Here is a 14,975-nt window from a genome sequence, read left to right on the forward strand (position 1 = left end):
CTTACCTGCCAAGACAAGTCAAAATGTCTGCAGGGGAAAAAAAAGGTTTGTTTACCGACACACTTTTAAACCGTCCTCACTGATCAGCCTGCTTAAAGGCAGGAAGAGTGTCAGTGTATGTGTATGTATGTGGGTATGAGAAAGATGGTTAATTAAAACTGACAATAGAATATTCTTCCTTTGAATGAACATGTCTGAGTTATGCTGACTTCTATCTGGAGGGGGACACCTGTGCACACACATTACTTCACTTCGTAAACAACTCGCTCAATGCAGCCAGGTTTTGCTTTTGATGGATTTGTTTCCTCATTTATCAATTTTCAAATTTGGATTTACTTATTTTAATGTATGATGAAGGAATACAATACTTTTTTGGCACCTAACACTCATATATCAGATGCCGGAGCTTGACGGTAGCACTTGAGCACAACAACTGTCTGTGTTTACGTTCACATGGATACCAAATATTTGACTATTTACCTCATTCTGAAAAAGACATTATATAAGTTGCTCGATATTGGGAAATTCTGTGAAAACTCCTGCAGGACGTTAAAATGAAATTAGGAAGTACATTGGGGATTAAAGGTAACTGTACCGAATTCATCCATTTGATATTAATGTTGGTATACGTTGAAATGAGAAAAGGTAAGATACTTAGGTGAGACATTGTCATCTTGTTATTTTCCTTTTTTGCAGATTCCAAACGTGAGTGTATAGAAAAGTTCAGAAAGCAGCCCAATGCTCGTGTAGTAAATGATGAGGACCAGGTGTGCACCACAGAGTACTCACGGACCGTGCCTCTGGAGAACGGAGAGGTAACATATCACATCAGACAGTGAGAAACCAAACCACATTTTGTCCCATTTTATTTGGTAAAAAAAAACATCTATTTTATCCAGATTGTGGTGTCTCTGGTCAATGGTCGACCGGGGTCCAGAAACTTCACCTACTCACCAGTGCTGCGAGATTTCACGAAGGCCACCAACATCCGCCTACACTTCCTCCGCACCAACACCCTGCTGGGCCACCTCATCTCCAAGGCCCAGAGAGACCCCTCTGTAACACGCAGGGTGAGAGCGCACACTCCACGACTTCACAACTTCACAAAAAGGTGTCATGCTGGCAGTTGCTGTTTTCCCATTTGGGGAGCCAATTTGACAGCTCTGACCCCAGACAGCCTCCCGCCTCCTTTCTGCTGACACATACACAGTGGCCTGTCTTCCTCCGCTCCCACATTCATCCTCGATGAGGCCTGATGCCAGGTCTGTCTGTCCAATCTTCACAGTCATTCCTCTGAGGTTACTGGTTTGGAAAGCTCCCATAGGCTGCAGGTGCAGAATATGGCACCTTTCCTTAAAGTATAAACTGTATGTTAGTAAAAACCAGCAGTGACAGAGTGATGACACTAAAGCCTATGCTCCTTGTTGTATATGTGAGCTGTGGCTTCACAAGGAGGTTGTATTTTCCACCTCTGTGTGTTTGTTTGGGCCTCTGCGGAGGTATGTGCTCTACCGAGTGCCATTATCTTGATTGATTCTATTTTAATAAATCAGTGATGTCAACTGTTGGTTATTCTCTTTATTTTTTTCCTGTTGTTCTTATCATGCACTGATTCACCCCATGGAATCCAGCATCAGCTCTTGGCTCATGGTTTAAGTCTGTACTTGTCAACCTGCAGGATTCTCCTCACGCTGACAAGCGGAGGCAGACATGTGTTTTGTTGTGGTGGATGTTGCCGGGCTGCCGATGACACGGCCGTTATTTTAACATGGCGTGGTGATGATAACGTTTTCCTCCTGTGTTGACAGTACTACTATAGTGTCAAAGACATCAGCATCGGCGGACGCTGCGTTTGTCATGGGCATGCACAGGTGTGTGGCGGGGGGCGGAACCCTGACAAACCAGACAGGTAAGAAATGCTAATTATCATTATCATCATTATCCTCTCTCCAGGTTTCTTTGTTATCATCACATCAATACTTTCATCACCAATTAATTTCCCTGAACCGGTTTGTTATGGGTGTTTCAAAAATGTAAACTTTGAGCTCAGACTGGAGCTGGTTAATCATTTCACTTCTAAGTTTTCATTAACAGAGTCGCTCTGTGCTCCACTGTTTTGCCGTAGTGGGACAAAGACCACACAGAGAGTGAAGGGATTGTTTGTGAGGATGCCCTCATATGTTTGTACACTGACATCCACCTTGTAAAAAGCAGCAGATTATTTTAGTCACTCTGATTACACATCCTGACTTTGTAAACAGCGGCGGAAACAAAGAGATGAGGGATTACCTGCTGTTTAGGACCAACAGAGCAACGTCATATTCATGAATTCCTCATTGTGCTTGATTATTACCTCCATAAAGGAGGTTATGTTTCCGTCTATTTGTTTCTTAGTTAGAAGGATTGTGGAAAAATCTATCAACCGATTTCCATGGGGTTTTGAGGAAGGGTAGGGCACAACCCAGGGAAGAACCCACGACATTTTGGTGCGGATCCAGAAATTTCTTTTTTTTTCACCTTCGCTAACATTGCGAGATGGGGCGTTCGTCAACATTTTTGTTTTCATTTCTCAGAGGAACAAATCGTGGATCTCTATGGAAAAAATCTGGCATGTTCATGGGACCGATTTTACCGAGTGTGTACAATTAGAAGCAGCTAGATGAATTTAAGGGGACTGTTGGGTAGAGGTATGCACTCCAGTGAGGGAAATTGTAATGATAGCTCTCAGGGGTTGGATCACAGGGGCATTGGTCCCAGACTAAATCTGATTGGTCCCTGAAGTGTCCTTGTCCTGTATAATTCAATTATTAAATATGGGAACCTCGATAACATTCCAAACAACACATATGACATTTTTTTAAGAATTTTTATTTCCAAGCTCTTTTGAAACTTGTGCTTGGAATTTTTTTTTTTATTCAAAGATGTGATGATTTGCTCAAAGACATAGTGACAACCTTAGTGTTGTGTTGTATCACAGCTTGTGTATGTGTGTATCCAATGCTAATGAGAATCTAAACACTCAATGCATGTATCTGATCTCCTGCCTCTAGACTCCAGTGTGACTGCAAACACAACACCTGCGGCGAGTCATGTGACCGCTGCTGCCCAGGTTTCAACCAGAAACCATGGCGTGCCGCAACCGTCAGTAGCCCGAATGAGTGTCAGCGTAAGTATACATGTACAGCACTCCGGTTGATGTGTCAACCGCACCCCCTCCCCCCCTCACACACACAAATTGGACTGAATTGTCCTCTTTGATATTTAAGCCCTGTTGTGGATGTCCGGATTTCGTGTTGTACAGAGCCTCAGTAGTGTAGAGAAGACTTTCCTCAAGTGGCATGTGTAACAGCACAGTGTACCGCTAGCCCTATAGGATAACTGCTTTGTGTCTTCTTACCCAGCTAGTGAACCAGCTAACCAGGCCGACAACATTCTAGAGAGGGCCCCCCCCCCCCTCCCCTCCCCTCCATGCCAGTTTATCTGTGATCCATGCAGTTAGCCAGTAGACCATGTATCAGCTGGGCCCTGATGGCTTTGGACTACTTACCCTTTGCGAAATACACGTGACCTTGTAGCAACCCTAGAAGCAGAGTGTAAAATGAAGAAGACCTGTAATCCAAACAGTGCAGCCATGCAGTGGAAAGACATCCGCACAGTTCATAAACATTAATGAGACACACGGGCGGGAGACAGGAAGAGGATGTGCCGTCCTGTTTGGTTTGGATTTTATAGTTTCTCTTTATACTTAACAACTACACTTATAAGTCTCTTTTTGAAAAATAAGTAGCTTAAGGTGCTCAAACAAGTCGGAGGGGGGGAATTTGCTGGGGCATACAGAATAATTATATGTGTGTGGGTGTGGGTCTCGGGTTTTTCCTCCTCAGCCTGCAACTGCTTCTCCCATGCATTTGACTGTTATTATGACCCAGAGGTGGAAAAGAGGGGAGCAAGTTTAGACACCTTCGCCAGGTACGACGGAGGGGGAGTGTGCATCCACTGCCAGGTATGAAATGCATATCAAGTCCAAACTGATTCCTGTGTGTGTGTGTGCATACTTGCGGTTGAAGGGGTGGAACATGGCACACAAATTAAGAACTGCATGTTGCCCGTGTCTCATGGGATTGTGAGGTCAAATCACTCTTCTTTTTTTTTTTCCATTTACACACTTCCACTCCAAGAATTTGTTGTTGTGTCAAAATAGAGTAATGTATGGTGTTGTGAAAGTATAATGTGGAATACTGTGCAGAGTATTTCAAAAATGTTGTGTCCTCTCAAATGCAGGTCGGGCAAGTATGTTAATAGATCAATGTGCAACGGAAAACTAGAAATTCTAACGCACAGTTAGTAGCTGACGATCACAACAGAGTCTTGTGATCCTCAGCTTTCTCATTGTTTTGTTGCTGATGCCTCACACATTATTTTGTGTTCTTCTTTAGCACAACACTGATGGAGTGAATTGTGAGCGATGCATCGAAGGCTTCTACAGACCTTACGGCGTCCCTCCTGAGTCTCATGATGGATGCATACGTGAGTCACTTTCTCACTCATTGGTGGCTCAAACTGATAACTCCGAAGTCTGAAGCCAGAATGTGTTGATTCAAATGTTTTGTTTTGATTTGCTCGGATTAAATGCATTATTTCCTCCGTTTCTTCTGCTGCTTTGATAAAAGAATTAAAAACAAACTGTGTACATTCATTCTGTTTCAATCAAAAAGCACCAGATTGTTTGGGAACTACGTAATATCTCACCATGCGGCTATTTGACACATGGTGCATGACTAACAAGTGAAGCCAAAACATTGCTCAACTCAAAGGAGAGGCATCACTGTCTTTTTTGAGACAGACACAAATGGCACCATTGATTAACCACTGGCACCACCGCTTGTATTATTGCTAAACCGGGCTCTGCTCTTGTTTACATTACTTTAATGGCCCGTGGCTGTTCCTCGCCATATAAATAGCTGCCAGTTGTGTTTAGACACGAGAAAGTAGTGGATTTAAACCACTGAGCACTTTGTTAAGTAAACCTCAGAATCCAACAACTCAATTAAATGAGCTCATCAGTTGAGACACTGCTTGTTTCAGCAAATGAGCAAAGTCTCAGGAATCACTGTTTGATATTGAGATATCTCGTCTTGAGATCTTGCATGGTTGAGTAGTTGAGTATTTGAGTTTATAATTCCTGCTGAAGACTTTGTCATCTTTATGGATGTTTCAACGGCCAGAAAAGTGGGTAGGGATTTCTGCGGGGGCTGCTGAAGACCTATGTAACTGTAGAATGTTCTTCACACGCAGCACTCTCTCTTATAGGGGATAGGTGGGTGGCTGAGAGGGAGTAACAGTTGTCAGAGGTTATCAAGGGGCATGCAGTGCTGGTCACATGGTTTAAATGGAATGGCGTCCCCCCTCATCACCCTACAAATCACCAACTGTGTTTATGGATTCATTTATATATACGTCTACAGTGATGCACTTGTAAATATGTGGTCATATTTTTACATTTATATAACTGCATAACATGATCTCCCCCAGCCTGCAGGTGCGATGAAAGGACAACAGCCGGTTGTGAAATGGGTTCTGGAAGGTGTATCTGCAAGCCACAGTTGACTGGAGAAAACTGTGATCGCTGTGCTGATGGACACTATAACTACCCGCAGTGCATTCGTAAGTTTGAACCTTTCGAATTAAAGATATTCATTATACTTAGTGTAGAAATTGAAGCATAGGAGTGAATGTGCTAAAACCAAATTTTATTGAGCAAATCCCTGAAAGTCATAAAGCCCACTGTCAAACTAGAAGGTGCAGGTGGTCTTACCCTTGTACTTCTGAGTCTTGGATGAGTGACAACTTCAATGTTTATTAAGATCTTTTGTCTGTGTGTGGGAGCTCGGGTGTGGATATATATGGGGTCAGGAGAAACTGTACCCGCCCTTTGATGGGTGGGTACAGTTTCATCATTTTTTTGAATGCCTTTTATCTTCCAGGCGTTCAGTTTTCTCCTTGAGGGGACGGGTTTTTTTTTTTGACAAAGCTTTTTTGAAAGTGGTATGCAGAAGGTTGTCTATACATGTTACTGTATTGACTAACCATTGCTGCACATTCCATATACCATACCTCCATCCAAACAAATATGACATAATACAAATATAACATGCAGATGTAAGACATACCTAATTTCCCAATCTTAATTCATTCTGATCTGACTCAGGAGGCATCAAGAGTATATTCAGATAAGATGGCCAGCATTTCATCTGTTAGATTAATGAATACTTCGCCCCCCTCCCTCCCTCCCCCGGCTTTGACTAAGCCTATTGGATTTCTTTATATGAACTTGCAGCGTTCGACTTCAGTGCTCCTGGACTTTGAGTAAACATCTAACTGACATTCATTAGTTTTCTCAGAGATGTGATTTACATCGTAATTTAGCTTTAATTTCACTGAACTGGTTAAAATACTCCAGATAAAGATCACATTTCTTTTTGCTTTAATTTTAGTTTTATAGAGTCATTCATCTGCCCCAGGTGAACTTTTTCTTATGTCATACAAACTCTAAATTAGTTGTAGGCCGATCCAGACAATTTATGAGCGTTAGATTTATTACAAGAGGTTATTCTTAACGGTGGGTCTCGTCTCCAGCCTGGTGCACTGCCAGACTGGTCTAAACATGTAGATGCAGTCATTAAGAGGCTGTCTGTGTTTTGGGAGATGCTTCTCTATTGTTTTTATAGCTGTATACAACTTGTGTACAGTATGTTAGCATTTAAACCAAGATCTGAACCAGAATTTGATGTATTGAAGTTTTTTGAAAATCCATCAACCTAGATCTGTGACTGTGAGTGTATCGATCATCCAATTTGATCCCTCTGCAAGAAAATTTAAGCAGTTCTTTCTCAATATTTATTACTATATCTTAATAATAATGTTTGTTTATGTATGTGTTTAGCTTTTTGTGCTTTTTAGTATTTGCAGCAAAATCAATTATTCTTTATCCTAACTTTGTACCTGTCCTTTGACATCAGGTTATCCCATATACCCAGTGACCACCAAATCCCCCGCAGGTCCTTTTGTGGGTAAGTCGATTTTGTAATTTCTAATTGAACAATCATTTTTAAAATTCTCTAAGTTGATCTTATTCTCTGATTTATTTTTTCCATCTTTTTTTTTTGTCTTTGCACAGAGCCCACAGTCTGTCCTCTGGGGTATTTTGGCTCACCCTACTGTCAGCGTGAGTCTTATTCCGTCTGATATGTTGCTGCTATAGAGTTGATTATATGGTAATGCTGTGTTTAGTAGATTTATTTTTTTATGGTGCAGTCCTTGACTGTCTTGCATCATATTTGGTGCAGGTTGTTAGAAAGGACTTCAGACCATTTAAGGCACCACTGAGTCTGACTGAGTTAAATGTAAGGACTATTTGACAGGGGTCAGTCAAGCAAGTCTTAAACAAATACATAGGTTAGGTCATGTTTTCTCAGGTTATGAACAGAACTGGCACTATTCTGTATTATGACTGGGTTTGAAGGGGAGGGTTAAAATACTTGTACGACATATAGTCAGACTGTGTAAATCTTCTGCTCACTGACAGCAGAGCTCTAGCAGTTGTTACACATAACAGTCTGAGGGTCCTAAATGTTGTTGTCCGTCAGTGAGGATTTAAATTCAAGTGTTCCTGTGCTAGCGTTAGTCAGTTGGGACTGCAGTGAGAGCAGTGAGAGCTGACCAGGCTATTATTAGTTATGACCCCCCCCTGCTAAATTCCCTTTTCTGGTCTCATCTTAGCTGGAAAACTCATTGTTATTAATATGGCATCTCTATCAAAACAAAGACCTTTTGGCCCTTTACTTTTTCTGGCTTATTATTTGTTAAACAATGTACGCTGTCTTCAAACCTGTCTGTGTAACTGTGATCTGAGAGAGAAGGAATTTCATCCTCAGCCTTTGAAAAAGCTGATTTTAATGTTGGAGCCACTTATAGGGACAAAGAGACTTCTCTCTGGGCTGGTGACTGTCCTGTATGAGCGCCAAGTCGATTCACATACCAATGCCAGGCGAAGCTTGGCAAGATGTGGGCACCAGTGTGGCTGTACCACTGTGTGCCACAACAGGAGAATAATTCACGTGCTGAAAGTACTTGTCATTCCTTCTGCATCAAAGAAAAAAGCTCAGGCTCATTTGTAAGCAGGCTTCAGGATTCAACAAAATATTCAAATTTTTATCGGGATTCAATTAGTTAGGACTTTTATTGATTAAATGAATATATTTAATGTGTTTGTGCACAGAGTGTGAATGCGACTACAGAGGAACTGTGCCTACGGTCTGCGACTCTTCGGGGCGCTGCCTCTGCCGTGAGGGTGTGGGGGGGGAGCGATGCGACCGCTGTCAACCTGGATACCATGTTTACCCCAACTGCCAGGGTGAGAAGGAATCATCATCCCTATTTGCCTTCACAAAATGCACAAGCACAACCTCATCATACTTTTCAGACTGAAACATTACCTTTATTTTGAAGTAAATAACGCATAATGTTTATTACAGAGTACATAATAATAATAAGACTGAAATTATACAACACCACCATGTATCATTGTAAATAAAGCAAGTGTAACTTCTAAAAAGCCATACAATTATAAAACACTAAATGTATACTCCAAGCAGAGACATCCTTTGGTCATTTTAAAGTCAGAGCTGAGGACTTTTGGCTCTCCAACATTACGGATCTAAAATGATCTCAAAAGCCCACACCAACTGCATATACACTGTAATATCCAATGATCCACTTTGATTTGTTTGCTATTGAGATCACTTGTTTTGAGATCTTGCGTGGTTGAATAGTTGAATATTTGAGTTTATACTTCCTGCTGAAGACTTTATCATCTTAATGGATGTTTCAACAGCCAGCAAAGTGAGTAGGATTTCTGTGGGTGCTGCTGAAGACCTATGTAACTGTAGAATGTTCACCTGCACATATGAATTCTCTATCTTCACACGCAGCACTCTCCGTCATAGGGGATGGGGGGGGGGTGGCTGAGAGGGAATAACAGTTGTGAGAGGTTATCAAGGGGCATGCAGTGTTGGTCACATGGTTTAAAGGGAATGGCGTCCCCCCTCATCACCCTACAAAACACTGACTGTGTTTATGGCATTCATTTATATATTCGTCTACAGTGATGCACTTGTAAATATGTGGTCATATTTGTACATTTATATAATTTCATCATGCAAACATGATCTCCAGCAGGCTGCAGGTGCGATGACAGGACATCAGCCGGTTGTGAAGTGGGCTCTGGAAGGTGTATCTGCAAGCCACAGTTTGCTGGAGAAAACTGTGATCGCTGTGCTGATGGACACTATTACTACCCGCAGTGCAGTCGTAAGTTTGAAACTTTCAAATAAGGGATATTCATTTTACTTAGTATATAAAGACAGTGAGGGGGAAGCATATGAGGGAATGTGCTAAAAAATGTATTTTATTGTGCAACTCCTGAAAGTTTTGCCACTGACAGCAGAGCTCTAGCAGTTGTTACACATAACAGTCTGATGGTCCTACATTTTGTTGTCCGTCGGTGAGGATTTAAAATCAAGTGTTCCAGTGATAGAGTTAGTCAGTTGGGACTGCAGTGAGAGCAGTGAGAGATGACCAGGCTATTATTAGTTATGACCCCCCCCCCCCCCCCCCCCCCTGCTAAATTCCCTTTTCTGGTTTCATCTAAGCTGGAAAACTCATTCTTATTAATATGGCATCTTTATCAAAACAAAGACCTTTTGGCCCTTTACTTTTTCTGGCTTATTATTTGTTAAACAATGTACGCTGTCTTCAAACCTGTCTGTGTAACTGTGATCTGAGAGAGAAGGAATTTCATCAGCAGCCTTTGAAAGAGCTGATTTTAATGTTGGAGCTGCTTATAGGGACAAAGAAACTTCTCTCTGGGCTGGTGGCTGTCATGTATGAGCGCCAAGTCGATTCACATACCAATACCAGGCGAAGCTTAGCAAGATGTGGGCACCAGTGTGGCTGTACCACTGTGTGCCACAACAGGAGAATAATTTAAGTGCTGAAAGTATTTGTCATTCCTTCTGCATCAACGAAAAAAGCTCAAGCAAATTTGTAAGCAGGCTTCAGGATTCAACATAATAATTTAGAATTTTCATCGTGATTCAATTAGTTAGGACTTTTATTGATTAAATTAATATATTGATTGTGTTTGTGCACAGAGTGTGAATGCGACTACAGAGGAACTGTGTCTGCGGTCTGCGACTCTTCGGGGCGCTGCCTCTGCCGTGAGGGTGTGGGGGGGGAGCGATGCGACCGCTGTCAACCTGGATACCATGTTTACCCCAACTGCCAGGGTGAGAAGGAATCATCATCCCCATTCGCCTTCACAAAATGCACAAGCACAACCTCATCATACTTACTTTTCAGACTGAAACATGACCTTTATTTTGAGGTAAATAAACCATAATATTTATTACAGAGTATATAATAATAATAAGACTGAAATTATACAACACCACCATGTGTCATTGTAAATAAAGCAAGTGTTACTTCTAAAAAGCCATACAATTATAAAACACTAAATGTATACTCCAAGCAGAGACATCCTTTGGTCATTTTAAAGTCAGAGCTGAGGACTTTTGGCTCTCCAACATTACGGATCTAAAATGATCTCAAAAGCCCACACCAACTGCATATACACTGTAATATCCAATGATCCACTTTGATTTGTTTGCTATTGAGATCTCTTGTTTCGAGATCTTGCGTGGTTGAATAGTTGAATATTTGAGTTTATACTTCCTGCTGAAGACTTTATCATCTTAATGGATGTTTCAACAGCCAGCAAAGTGGGTAGGATTTCTGCGGGTGCTGCTGAAGACCTATGTAACTGTAGAATGTTCACCTGCACATATGAATTCTCTTTCTTCACACGTAGCACTCTCTCTAATAGGGGATGGGGGGGGGGGGGGGGGCTGAGATGGAATAACAGTTGTGAGAGGTTATCAAGGGCCATGCAGTGTTGGTCACATGGTTTAAAGGGAATGGCGTCCCCCCTCATCACCCTACAAAACACTGACTGTGTTTATGGCATTCATTTATATATTCGTCTACAGTGATGCACTTGTAAATATGTGGTCATATTTGTACATTTATATAATTTCATCATTCAAACATGATCGCCCCCAGCCTGCAGGTGCGATGACAGGACATCAGCCGGTTGTGAAGTGGGCTCTGGAAGGTGTATCTGCAAGCCACAGTTTGCTGGAGAAAACTGTGATCGCTGTGCTGATGGACACTATTACTACCCACAGTGCAGTCGTAAGTTTGAAACTTTCAGATAAGGGATATTCTTTTTACCTAGTGTATATTGAGAAATTGAGGCTGAAGTAAGGAATGAATGTGCTAAAAAATGTATTTTATTGTGCAAATCCTGAAAGTTTTGAACTTTGAATTTTCATCGTGATTCAATTAGTTAGGACTTTTATTGATGAAATGAATATATTGAATGTGTTTGTGCACAGAGTGTGAATGCGACTACAGAGGAACTATGCCTACGGTCTGCGACTCTTTTGGGCGCTGCCTCTGCCGTGAGGGTGTGGGGGGGGAGCGATGTGACCGCTGTCAACCTGGATACCATGATTACCCCAACTGCCAGGGTGAGAAGGAATCATCATCCCTATTCGCCTTCACAAAAAGCACAAGCACAACCTTATCATCCATTTTGATAGAGTATGATCTAAAATAATAATAAAATAAAAATCTTTTCTAGAATATCTCATTTTTAAAGATTGCTTTATTGTGTATTCTCTCATCATATTATGCCATTTGCTTTATCAGCTGTGTGCATTAAAGAGCAATATAATGATAATTTTGGTTTCTGTGAGGAATAATAAGTATCTAATAATGTATAATGGCATCAGCTGACGTCCTTTTCCTCACCTTCCAGGATGCGTTTGTGATGGGGCCGGTGTGGCGGACAGGGTCTGCACTCTGGGGGGTCAGTGTGTTTGCCTGCCTAACTACGTGGGGCTTGAGTGTGACCAGTGTGCACCAGGCTACTATGGCTACCCGGACTGTGCTGGTGAGTGGGATCCAGATCCCTCAATACCCCACCAGTGTAATTATGATCGACAAAACAACTGGGTGCCCGTAACCTCCGCTGGTCTTCGTGGTGAATTCGTGGTGAAAAAAATGTGGATGCTGGTTTCACGGGACTTAACTGTGGTCTCTTCTCATGACTCTGTGGAGCAAATGTCCTTGTTCTCCCACATTGTCCCATAAAATCCCACGAGTCATCCAAATTCATGTAATCTGCATGGCACTCAAATGAACTTAAACACAAGATATATTTGGATTCCTTCCTTTTATGGAATTATATTTGATGACAGTATAGCTATTATTATCTAATGTTCTTAGAAAACTTGTTTCCTGTCACCAGCCTGCCGATGTTCACCCGAGGGGTCCCTTGGCAACATATGCAACCCAGTGTCGGGTCAGTGTCTGTGTTTGCCAGGGGTGGTGGGGCAGCAGTGTGACCGCTGTGTGTCTGGACTAAGGTTCCCTCAATGTGCAGGTAAACATATAGCACCATACATGCATTAATAAGCAAATACTTTATAATTGTACATATTTTCAAGTTGTTTCATGATGTAATGCATGTAATTCACTGATTCTCATGTTTTTCTTTAATTTTTCCCTCATTTTATCCTTTTAGCCCCCATAAGCCGGTGCAATGCTGCAGGGACCGAGGTCGCTAATCCTCAAACGGTAGTTCACTCTAAATAAAACTTTTATTTTATTACCACATCCCAACCTTTAACCAACTGAAGTCAGCACCGGCCCTCTGGGTGTGGTTTTACACAGACTACAACAGTCCTAGATGAAAAGAGAACTTTGCTGCTGATTTTGTAAGGACGTGTGTTTTTTCCCCCTGAAATGTAAATGTAATTAAAAGAAGGAAAAGATACTTCCTGCCATTTTGAAGAGGAAGGAAAATCTACAACAAAAGAGCTAATTTCATGTCAATCTGGAAGGTTGCGTTCTTCCTTTTATTTTGGCACGTATTATGTACTTGTTTGAATGAAAGAAAAGCAGCCAATTTCTTGCATAATGCTACAATATGAAGACACTCATGACTTATTTCAAAATGGATTTATTAACAAATATAATTCAGCATTCCAAAGTAGCTGCCAGTTATCTTTATGTTCCTTATCTGTTGATTCAGGGCCACTGCCTGTGCCTACCAAACGTAAAGGGAACCTTGTGCGACATGTGTAAACCTCTGTACTGGAATCTGGCTACAGAGAACCCTCGTGGCTGCTCAGGTAAGTGACTGGAACTAAAACGGACAACTAAACCAGACTTAAGTGTTAAGTCGCATTAGTTCTGGTCACTGACCCCATTTTTTCCCACTGTATTAAATCGCCAGTAGCAATCTGTCACAGTACTGATATGGGTCTCGACCTCTCTAACCCAGAGGATAGGTCAACAAAGCCCTGTCAACAAGGCCAGATCTGCCTTCCGGTCCCACAGAGGGGAGCTGAGGAATAAGACGTTAATACAGGCCAATTCCTGCTGAGTAGTTCCAGTGTGGAGCTTCTGGGATTCAAACTGCGACAGAGCAGTAATGAGTATCTGGTGGCACATTAAAAACATGTAATACCTCCGGACTGGTGCTTTGTCCATTCTCCACGTGCATAAAAAAGACTCCACTGGAAATACTTATTGTTCCGCCTCTAAGGAAAGAGTTTCAGGCTTTGTCTAGAGTTCCGGTCTAATGTTACAGTTCTGCTCTCCAGCAAGAATGTTATCGCTATCACACTGCCTGAAGACACAAGAAAAGAAGGGAGCTTTTAATATCCTAAGAATGCCTCTGGTTGACCGGGGCCGGACATTTTTCCACTGGGTTGAAAGCGAGCCCTGGCAGTAAAGCTCCTCTGGACCTTTTGATGTACAGATCTCTGCAGATTGGAGGGTTTTGTGCGGTTGCGTTTCACCCATGAAAGTGTCAAAATCCTGTAATCAGGGTCTATTCACTGTAGATCCCCCCCCCCTTCCACGTTTTCATTACCCTTCACCCCTCTCGCTCTGTCTCCCTCTCTCATACCAGAGTGTGGGTGTGATTTGAAAGGGACGCTGAGTGGTGTTGGAGAGTGTGAACAGGTGAGTGATACAGCACAAGCAGTGATAATAATACCACCGCCGGTGACTGACACAGAGGAATTAATCAAATTGAGTTTCATTGAAGTTCACAGTCACATGCTGCACTTCTGACTGCTCTGCTTTTCCACAATCACATTTTCCCCCGATGATCTGTTGGCCTAGAAAAATGGACAGTGTCACTGTAAGCCTTTCGCATGTGGACACTTGTGTGACACCTGTAAGGACGGATACTTCATGCAGCAGAAAAATAATTACTTCGGCTGTCAGGGTAAGAAAGATATCCTAACATCCCATTCACTTGCATTTACTGTCTACCATTTTCTGGCACATAAACAAACAGGCTGTGTATTCTTATGGGGCAACTGCGCCAGTCCACGAAATGGCCACTAAAAAGGGGTTTTGTCATCAATAAAAGGTGTAAATAGTTATTCTGGGTCTTTGCTAAGAGTCTCGCAACATTACTCTCACGTCTCATGAGACTTGTTGCAGGAAGATTGAAGAGAGAGGTTCACTCAAAAAAACAATGCCTATGCTGGAGAGAGTGGGACCTGTTGATGTCCGATACTGGTAGTCACCTGGTGATACCTTGGACACTACACAATGCTGTGTGATCACGTTGGAAAATGTCCCCGTCTAATCAATAGGGCTCTGCTGGGGACATTCTTCAGTCATCCTCATTTTTGACGGGTTTTAGTGGACATTTCATGAACTGTAGCAGTTGCCCCCATAAGATGAAATTCTAGCCACTGCTGTCATGTCGCGGCTGCTGAACTCCACCTATCATGTGGAGAATTGTGAGCCTTATAGTCATATATAGCTTA

General features: G+C 42.1%; 1 protein-coding gene across 1 annotated transcript in view; it reads left to right on the forward strand.

Annotated features, from left to right (window-relative positions):
• Positions 1–14,975, forward strand: part of LOC133968153 (laminin subunit alpha-3-like) — a 58,229-nt gene that overhangs the window by 13,810 nt on the left and 29,444 nt on the right. The window contains exons 4-23 of the mRNA XM_062404030.1: positions 697–815; positions 900–1,070; positions 1,809–1,909; positions 3,051–3,166; positions 3,885–4,003; positions 4,437–4,527; positions 5,533–5,664; positions 7,020–7,070; positions 7,178–7,225; positions 8,279–8,413; positions 9,235–9,369; positions 10,212–10,346; positions 11,179–11,310; positions 11,514–11,648; positions 11,939–12,073; positions 12,431–12,565; positions 12,707–12,759; positions 13,217–13,316; positions 14,102–14,154; positions 14,317–14,422. Coding sequence (XP_062260014.1) covers positions 697–815; positions 900–1,070; positions 1,809–1,909; positions 3,051–3,166; positions 3,885–4,003; positions 4,437–4,527; positions 5,533–5,664; positions 7,020–7,070; positions 7,178–7,225; positions 8,279–8,413; positions 9,235–9,369; positions 10,212–10,346; positions 11,179–11,310; positions 11,514–11,648; positions 11,939–12,073; positions 12,431–12,565; positions 12,707–12,759; positions 13,217–13,316; positions 14,102–14,154; positions 14,317–14,422 — 2,202 coding nt within the window. The remainder of the gene's footprint in view (positions 1–696; positions 816–899; positions 1,071–1,808; positions 1,910–3,050; positions 3,167–3,884; positions 4,004–4,436; positions 4,528–5,532; positions 5,665–7,019; positions 7,071–7,177; positions 7,226–8,278; positions 8,414–9,234; positions 9,370–10,211; positions 10,347–11,178; positions 11,311–11,513; positions 11,649–11,938; positions 12,074–12,430; positions 12,566–12,706; positions 12,760–13,216; positions 13,317–14,101; positions 14,155–14,316; positions 14,423–14,975) is intronic.

The sequence above is a fragment of the Platichthys flesus genome, chromosome 14, assembly GCF_949316205.1.
Source record: "Platichthys flesus chromosome 14, fPlaFle2.1, whole genome shotgun sequence".
NCBI classification, from domain to species: domain Eukaryota; kingdom Metazoa; phylum Chordata; class Actinopteri; order Pleuronectiformes; family Pleuronectidae; genus Platichthys; species Platichthys flesus.